At 38.1% G+C, this 8,685-nt stretch overlaps 2 protein-coding genes across 3 annotated transcripts in view; one reads left to right on the plus strand and one right to left on the minus strand.

Moving 5' to 3' along the window:
• The window catches only part of phyhd1 (phytanoyl-CoA dioxygenase domain containing 1), an 8,470-nt gene extending 5,942 nt beyond the window's left edge, over positions 1 to 2,528 (plus strand). The window contains exons 8-11 of the mRNA XM_015382706.1: positions 1,381 to 1,509; positions 1,593 to 1,709; positions 1,990 to 2,116; positions 2,428 to 2,528. Of these exons, the coding sequence (XP_015238192.1) occupies positions 1,381 to 1,509; positions 1,593 to 1,709; positions 1,990 to 2,116; positions 2,428 to 2,476 (422 nt within the window). The 3' untranslated portion in view covers positions 2,477 to 2,528. The remainder of the gene's footprint in view (positions 1 to 1,380; positions 1,510 to 1,592; positions 1,710 to 1,989; positions 2,117 to 2,427) is intronic.
• Positions 2,529 to 5,585: 3,057 nt separating this feature from the next.
• dolk (dolichol kinase) lies at positions 5,586 to 8,246 on the minus strand. 2 transcript variants are annotated; one of them, XM_015382696.1, is made up of 3 exons: positions 8,081 to 8,241; positions 7,748 to 7,813; positions 5,586 to 7,468 (listed from the first exon to the last, which is right to left on the minus strand). In XM_015382696.1, exon 3 carries the CDS (start codon positions 7,323 to 7,325, stop codon positions 5,754 to 5,756), a length of 1,572 nt encoding a protein of 523 aa, XP_015238182.1. In that variant the 5' UTR covers positions 7,326 to 7,468; positions 7,748 to 7,813; positions 8,081 to 8,241; the 3' UTR covers positions 5,586 to 5,753. The 2 variants fall into 2 exon arrangements, with proteins under 2 accessions (XP_015238182.1, XP_015238181.1); XM_015382695.1 differs by lacking the exon at positions 7,748 to 7,813 and having other exon boundaries at positions 8,081 to 8,246.
• Positions 8,247 to 8,685: the final 439 nt, after the last annotated feature.

An 8,685-nucleotide genomic window follows, 5' to 3' on the forward strand; every position in this document is an offset into this window, starting at 1 on the left:
TGTATTTATACCTCAATGTTTCAGTCCAAATGATTTAAATGAGAAGAGAGTTAAATGGAGGCAAAGAGAATAACCAAAAACGTTCTCGTTATTTATTTTCTTTTATTTATATTCTTCATGCTCAGCTGTTTGATGTGCCTCCAAATGTGACTAATGTGTCCTATTGATAAAACTGACTGAGAGTAAAGCAGCTCTGTAATAGACACTTATACAGAAATATGATCACTGCTTTATGTGTCCAGTATTTAATCATATTCAAAATGCTTTTTTTGTTTAAAAAAATAGAAATAATATTTTATAAATATCAGTAGGGGTATCCTATTTAGGTATGAACTGTATTAATGTTTTAATTTAGCCAATATAAAAATGACAACAATAGAGTCCTGCAAATAGCCAACAGAGACATCTTTTGGAGCCTTAGTTTTCCATTTTTTTTTTTTTTCATTTTTCGTTTGTCTGCTTCTGCTGCATAGTAGTCTAGTACTGGTAGTAGTCTTTGAGCTCCTTGTCCATTTGTAGGTTCTCTCTGGTTACTCTTATCAGCATGAATCTGTATGCATGGTTGTTTTCCCTCAGTGTTTCTGTGTTGCCCTGTGATTGATCTCACCCAGCAACTGTTAGAAATAGGTGCCAGCCGTTCCACCACCCTGCATGAAAAAAGCGGATCTATATACATACGGAGGAATGTTTCTAAACTGTTATGTGAATGGCTCTAAACTTTGGAGACATTTTAGATCCTATTTTAAAGCTCAGCAGTGTTATTCACTTAATTTCTGTACAAAATGAGAGAGAAAGCACAAGGACTGTTAAAATTTTATAGACATATTTAGAATAGAATAGAGTAGAATAGCATAGAAAATCCCTTTATTGTCCCACGTTGGGGAAATTCCGGTGTTTACAGCAGCAAAAGGATTATAGAAAAAAAATGGTCACAATAATGTGGACCTTAGAAAAATGTACTGTATAAAAATAGCACAATAGTGAAGAGTTAAAAGATAAACAAATGAAATACTGTACTGTAAAGTGTTTTAACAATATAAATACTGTGCACCTGGAGAACAAATAACCAACATACAGCTATGGACATTTTTATTTGAAAGTAGCAGCAACATCAGAGATGTGCAAAATTACAGCAGCATATTATTTAACTGACTAAGGTAGAAACTGTGTAAAATCAGCATGAATGTAACAATTTATTGAGGTTGTTGGGAACGGTGATGGTTATAAACTCTTACAGCTGTTGGGAGGAAGGATCTGTGATAACGCTCCCTGGTGCATTTAGGGTGCAGCAGTTTGTCACTGAAGGAGCTCTCCAGTTCTGCAACAGCTTCATGAATGGGGGTATAAGCCTTAGATTATAGATTGTTGTGTGTTGCACAGTGACACCACACCAGGATGCCACGTTTCTGTACACCGAGCCTCTGGGCAGAGTGATGGGAGTGTGGATCGCCTTGGAGGATGCGACTGTTAACAATGGCTGCCTATGGTTTATACCAGGATCACAGAATAGTAAGCACAAAAAATCCAGGGTTTTATCTCCTGGTTCAATTGGGTTTACATGTATTCCTTACTTTACCACCTCTTTTTTTAAGGTGGTATTTCCCGTCGAATGTTGCGCACCCCGAAAGGCACCTTTCCACTGACGGACTTCATCGGAAGAGAGCGAACTTATGACGAGGAGAAGTTTGTAGCTGCACCTGTTAAAAAAGGTTAACGTACTAAAGCACGGCTTTGATTGGGAATTTGATTTGGATCAATTAAAGATGTGTGAGAGAAGAAAATGCCTGATTTGGTCAACTGTCAAAATCAATGTTTGCTAGCTTAATCTAAAATTTTATACTTAATCTATTTTCTATCTGCAGATTAGCCTGTTTGCATCAATGAGATAATCTTATTATCCCCAAATATATTCAGGCCTTAAAATAGTTCAGTTAAACCCATTCTAAACTGGTTTAATGAACTGATTCTGATCCATCTCTCTGCATTCAGGTGGTGTGGTTCTGATCCATGGAGAGGTCGTGCACAAAAGTGCTGAAAACACCTCTGAGGACTCTCGTCATGTCTACACCTTCCACATCATGGAGACTCTGGACACTCGCTGGAGCCCTGACAATTGGTGAGAACTGGTTTTAGTTTTCTATCATTTATTCTCTAAACATTCCCAGTTTAATAAACATTAAAGTCTAAGAAGGAATCAATGTCTAATCTTACTCGGATTTAATAAAAAAAACAACACAGATGTAAACATCAATTAGTATGCAGATTTACTTTTATGCACATGTAACACTTTCATTCTACCATAGAAACTATTAGATTATATTGTTTCTTTCAACACATTGTGCTTTGCATTTGAATCGTTTTCATTTTTGTTTCCAAAATAGAAATGTAGCCTATTAAACTTGATTCCATCTGATTTTGTCCTCCTAGGCTGCAGCCCACTGAGGAGCTGCCATTTCCACCTCTTTACACCAAATGAAGAATGTCTCTGGCAGCTGGAGCTGAGCTCACAAAGGTGGACCAAGGAATAGTTTTATACTACGAGCATGCTGAACGACGTCATCTGCAGCAAGTTTTTGAGAATAATGTGTCATGACTTGGAGACTTTGGCTAATCTGACTTAATCTGACTTTTTGTTTAAATGTTTTTTGGTCACAGCTCCTGAAGTGGGCAAACTTACTCAAAATAGAACCAGAGAATTGACCAAACAGAACCTTGATTTAAAAACATAATTTCTTAAACAAAATCTAGTTTGCTATGGCTTATAAGGTTTCACAAACACTTCCAAAGTGAAAGCTGTGGATGTTTGTGAGGAGCTAATTCTTCTGTTAGATGACTGCGATGATGATGTTGTAAAAATGCTTTTTAATAATCAAAAACTGTATCATTAACAGCTCTTTTCTATAACTTTTCTTGGAGATGTTTATAAAATAATGATGTCAGTTGATTAGGGCAAGGCAAGCTTGTAAAAGCAAAAAAGTATTGCACCAAAACTCTGACTCCACCTCTGATGATGACATGTTTTCTATACCCACATGGGGCCTAATGTCAAAATGCAGTATTTCATGCTTTCAAAAATAAGGGAGGAATTTAGAACACCTAGTTATGAAATACAAAGATTTTTTTATTTATTTTTTTTTTTAGTACCCAATTGTCATTATCAGTTTGTTTAACAAACCTCACCCAACCTTAATCTAACAAAATACAGCTTGACCAAACTCAATTTATTACAATCAGAGTTGAACATTGACGTTCAGGCAAACCCTTGGAAGCTACAAAACCCCTTAAACCTGTTATTTAACAAAAATAAACATCTAAAGCTTTCTCTGTAGCTCTCCAGTAACCCACTATGACTGAAGTTGAAACCCACTACAAGAAAATCCAGTCTGTATATAATGCTTCAAGACAATAATGAAACCATGTTTATTTTTTTAAACGTGAAAAATAATCACTGAAATAAACCTTACAATTTCATGATCTGTCTCACTGGTTGTTTTATTTGTTCATGTTTTTTGGGGATTTCTAGTGAGCTATTTAACATTTATATACTCCGCCATTAAGATTTTGTAAACATTGTCCTGAATCAGAATTTAACGTTGATTTACAGGATGTTTTAATTGTCACAATCAAACGCAATTTGGGGGATTTTATAAAACAAATCCAACACTTAGTAATGCATAGTTATAAAACGGAGGCCGAAAGATATAAACAGACATCCTTAAATTTATTAGAACTGTGTTCGGTGCAGTTACATCATATTTAGTCTAAATGGAGGAAAGTCTGTCAGATAGCAGCTTTAATCACCCAGTTATAAGTTTTGGGGCATATTGTTTATGGGATTTAGATTCAACTCTGACCATTAGGTCAATAAACACATGAAAAGGAGCGATATAAACCAGGGGTCTCCATCACTGCTTCAGTTTCTTCAGACATTGGGCGTCTCTGGATCCACACCTTCAAAATACATTATTGTCATTCTTATGAGTTATTTTAGTTATCAGTTTTCAGTCATTATCCATGTCCGTCAGTTACATTTTGATTTTTTTCAATGCATCTGCCTTGTCCCCCACCATAACTCTCTTGGCTGGTCCTACCTCGGCTGTTAGGTCACATGGTCTGGATAGATTTACGTTGTGTCGGTCTTCATCTTTAGACGACCGGTGAAAGATGTTTATAACTTGCAATGTTGTTTAATAACCTAAATACTGTTGTCAAATTCTTGATAATCTCATCTCTGATCTGTGTTCCTTGTTCATCATCATGTCTTTCTTTAACAAACCACTAAGGTCTTAATAAAAACAGCTGCCCATATTCTATGATCAAATTGAACAAAGATGACTTTTAATGAATAACTGCCAGTTGGTTACTCCAGGTTTTATTTTGATTTATCGATATAAAATGTACTAATCAGTAATAATTTATTATTCTGATTTTACATGATTACTATTTATCATTCTTTCTGAAGGTGAGTACAATAAAAAATAATTTAATTTTTTTCTATTCTAACTTTTTGATGGTATATAATATAAAAATCCCAATAAAATACATCAAATGTACCAAAATACAAGGAAGTATGGGTGTTTTAGTGAACGTTCATTTTTAAGATGCAGCTGAACTTAATAAACTTCAATACTAAATGAGTTTTAAACATCAACATGTTGATCTTTTTATTGAGAATCAAATTAAAAATGAAAAGGCTCTTTTTTGGGGGCTTTTTAAAGTACAGTCATCCAGTTACACAAAAGCAATCACAGTCATCTATGAAGCACTCATCATGCAATAGTATAAGAACATAAAACAAGGAATAGTAAAGATAACAGCATACTACTATGCTAATAAACACATCAAATATTTAAAAATATAAATATAAACACTGATCAAGGATTGTACAACAAATTTATGTATAAATAATGAACTCGGACATTGTGACAGTTGTAAATACTTCTAGAAAACATTTTTGATTTATTTCAAATAAAATCTCACAGCCTGTTTATTAGTTTGACTAAAACATGCATCCTCAGTTTAGCAATGAAATAGACAATATGGGTTTAACTGTATTGGTCCAATTAAACCACAAAAACTGCTCAAAGTAAATATTTACTGTAAAATATAAATGTTACAGTATTGAAGTCCACATTAGTGTCATGCAGAATCATAAAGAGAGGCAGCCATTGTAGGAAAGTGTTGCTTTAGTCTGCCAGGCTCTTACCTACATCTACTACAACAATCAATCACCTGTTAGAGATATTACACTTCTTAAGGCATAGTTTTACCGTGAGGTGGTTCATATTGCCATCTGGGAGTTATTACTACAGAACCAAAGGGTTGATAAAGAGAGAAAACTTTAAATTATGTTCTTCCAAGGCAACGCAGGAATAAATTGGTTCCAAATAATATAAAAAAAACAATAAGAAAACAACAATCAGTTATTTTGTGTGCCAAGTGTAATGTGTTCTCACTGTGCTCAACTCAATCTCCATTTGCATAATTTAAGAGTTATCTTCAGAATTAGGGCAGAAACTTACACCACTTGGACCCAGAGCTCATGTTTCTTTATAACCTGTTCCAGAAGCGATTAGAACCACTTGGCGACATTTTCAGCAGATTTTCTGTGTCGATTGGTTTTATCTCTTCGTTCTCTCAGATGAATCCTAAAGGGCTTCTGCTATTGACTTTCCTTTAAGACATTTTCTTCATAAATTGGCTTCCTCACAATAAACATCTGAACACATCCATCGTTTCTTTTATTTGTTCATTTAAAGCAACAGCAGGATGAAGAGGTAGAGCGGGAGCAGCAGATTGTCTATCTGGGAGGTGTAGGCCTCCAGCAATGCCACCAGGGTGATAGAGCCAACAATCCATGAGTAGGTGGAGTTCAGATTGATGTTTGCATCAAAGATGAGGAACATCGCCACGGCTATGATCTGGGCAAACACGGACGTTGCTGTTCCCTCTAAGGTTTTCTTGGTCCCCGGCCAACGGATCTCCCCCATGGTGCTGCCAAAAACAGACGCCACGGTGTCTCCAACTCCCACTGCCAGCACGCCTGCATAAGGTACCAGGCCCCCTGCCCCGGTGAGGATCCCCTTGGGAGCACAAGGTCCAGGAAACAGCCAAATGGGCAAAGACATGCCAAGCAGCAGGTAAATGTGGGTCAGAATGAGAGGGCCAGAGTCCCGTTCGTCCAGGAACAAGGTGAGGAGCTGCCTGAGCAGCTGACCAAAAGGAAGAATTCGAAAGTACCGTACATACTCCAACAACAAGAAAACTGCCAAACATCCCACAGACGCCACGTGGAGCAGCTGTCTGTCGTATATCAGTCCTGGAACATAGGTCGCCACAACGATCAGGTGGAAATACTTCCTAACGACCGTGGAGGCCTGGTGCTTCTTGGATCCCGACTGGCGTTTATAGTTCTGATGTAGAACGACACAGGTCGCTACGACCACAAGAAACACCCAATATCCAAGCAAACAGAGTCTTCGGTCATTCAGGGTGAGAAAGTCCAAAAGCCACATGATTGGGTGTCGGCCGATGAACAGCGACAGCCACGGCATCAGGATACCCAGAACCAGAACCGCTGTCATCATGTGGAAGAACAGGGAGGACACCCAAGTCTCAGACTCCATGAAGCAGAATAGCAAGGCGAAGAAAACACCCAACAGCAGCGAACCCACCACCACCACTGGCAGGAAGTAGTTCACTGGATCGCCCTTTACCTCTGCCAGGTTCAGCGAGCGCTTGATGAGCTGGTTCACGATGAAACTTATTCCACCCACAATGAGGAGAGCCTCTCCTGGTGTGAAGCACCGTGGAAGCAAGTAAAGAACAATCAGGCAGAGATAAACAAAGATCAGCAACACCTCTAGGACCTCGATGACCTCGGACACTGTTAGGGTCTGCTTCGTCGTGTAGAGGATCGCGCTCCCGGACAATCCTGCAATTATGCATGTGTTGGTGGGGACGGGTCTTGTAATACCCAGAGCGATCAGCGAGAGAAACAGAGCCAGCATCATTCCTGTGATGGTAATCACCATGGAGAAGCGCTCAAAGTAGACATTCCCTGAGGCAGAGCACTTTTCTCTCAGAACCAGGCCCAGCAGTGGCATAACCATGGAAGCTGGAACGATACCACTGTTAGCAGATGGACGGAACTGGAACACCGCAGCACCGGACTTTAACAAGCGATCCCATTTATACTGGACGTAGAATGCCTGAATGACAAGGGCTACGCTGCACCAGGAGTGCTGGTTCCAAACCGCCAAATGGACGCAAAGAACCACAGCCAGGATGACTACGGACTCCATAAGGACTGGGTTTACTTGCATGGTTTCAGTGAGAAGGAGCCTGTATGGAGATATGGGGGGAGGTGAGCCGAACAGGTGATCCGAAGCAGTTCAGGATATCTCGTCACTTCCTTTTTATATCAGTCTTCATCACTTGGCAGGTGTGTCTCACATACGACTGACATCTATAAATAATAAGAGGAAAGGATTCAATTAAATCAAAAGTAAATAGTAGCTGTTACTGAATTAAACACAGTAAAAATTATTTTCTTTGGGTTTAAATGGGCCTTTTGCACTTTTTTATTATGTTGATTTTTCTGTCTTTTTTTTTTTTTTTTGCAATGAAATCTATTAGAATAAAATAGAATATACTAGAATAGAATAGAAAATCCTTTTGTACCACAATGGGGAAAAGAAGAGCTCAGTTTAAAAAAGAATGTGGTGAGTGTGAGAAATTCCCTGACCGAGCACGTGGGTGGGAAGCCCAGGAGACGTGGGTGATCTTTTTACACCAGCTGCAACCTTTGTTCCTGTGGGGGTGGAAGTAACCTCAGATCAGGATTTTTTTTTTCTAAAAATATCATGCCTTTTTTAGAGGGAAAACTGAGAACACAGCCTCACGTTTTGTTTATATTCCTGCATAAACAGTTCACTGGGTGTTGTTTCAGAGAGGATGCTGCAACCTCAGACGGCTGACAGTGAAATCCAGCTGATTGCAGCCAGTTAGCCACTGAGAACCTACAGAGGGGTTTTGCAGCCAAAATAGTGCCACAAAAAGAAGAAACAAGAACACCTACCTCACAAGTAGAGCTATATCTAGACCAGCATGCGAGGTGACAGAAAGAAGTTCCGTCGTTTCTATGTAGATCTGTTCGCTTTGTCAGCTGTCGCTTCTCTCACAGCTTGCAGGAGGGAGCCATGTTTGACAGCCATATCACGTGGTACAATCAGAAACCTCACAGCTAAGAAAACTAGCTTCTTCTTCTTCTTCTTTTTTTTATGGCGGTTAGCAAGCAACTTATTGATGCGCATTACCGCCATCTACTGGAATGGAGTGTGAATCGGGAAGCTATTTATAAATTCTTCCACAAAACAAACAAACAAATAAATAAAATACCATTATAATAATTAAGTTACTAAATCTTATATCCTTTCTATTGATTTCGTTTTCTTAAGGTAATTCATTAAATTAAAAAAAGTAGAGAGCTTGTCCAAAATATCTTGTATATTTAATTGCAATAAATTTTTTGTAACTAACTAACTCCCTTCTCTTAACAGAATATTTAAATATTAAATATTTAAAACAGACTAACAAAACATGTTTTACTGTCTCTTCTTGAAAACAAAAATGTCTATTTTGTTGGATGTTTTCCCATTTTAAATAATGTACTATTCAAAGAAA

The sequence above is a fragment of the Cyprinodon variegatus genome, unplaced genomic scaffold (genome assembly GCF_000732505.1).
Source record: "Cyprinodon variegatus isolate N-32 unplaced genomic scaffold, C_variegatus-1.0 Scaffold264, whole genome shotgun sequence".
Classification (NCBI taxonomy): Eukaryota; Metazoa; Chordata; class Actinopteri; order Cyprinodontiformes; family Cyprinodontidae; genus Cyprinodon; species Cyprinodon variegatus.

Bases quoted from the DNA above. Each gene is read 5' to 3' on its own strand.
- dolk (XM_015382695.1), bottom strand. From the start codon at position 7,325: ATGCAAGTAAACCCAGTCCTTATGGAGTCCGTAGTCATCCTGGCTGTG.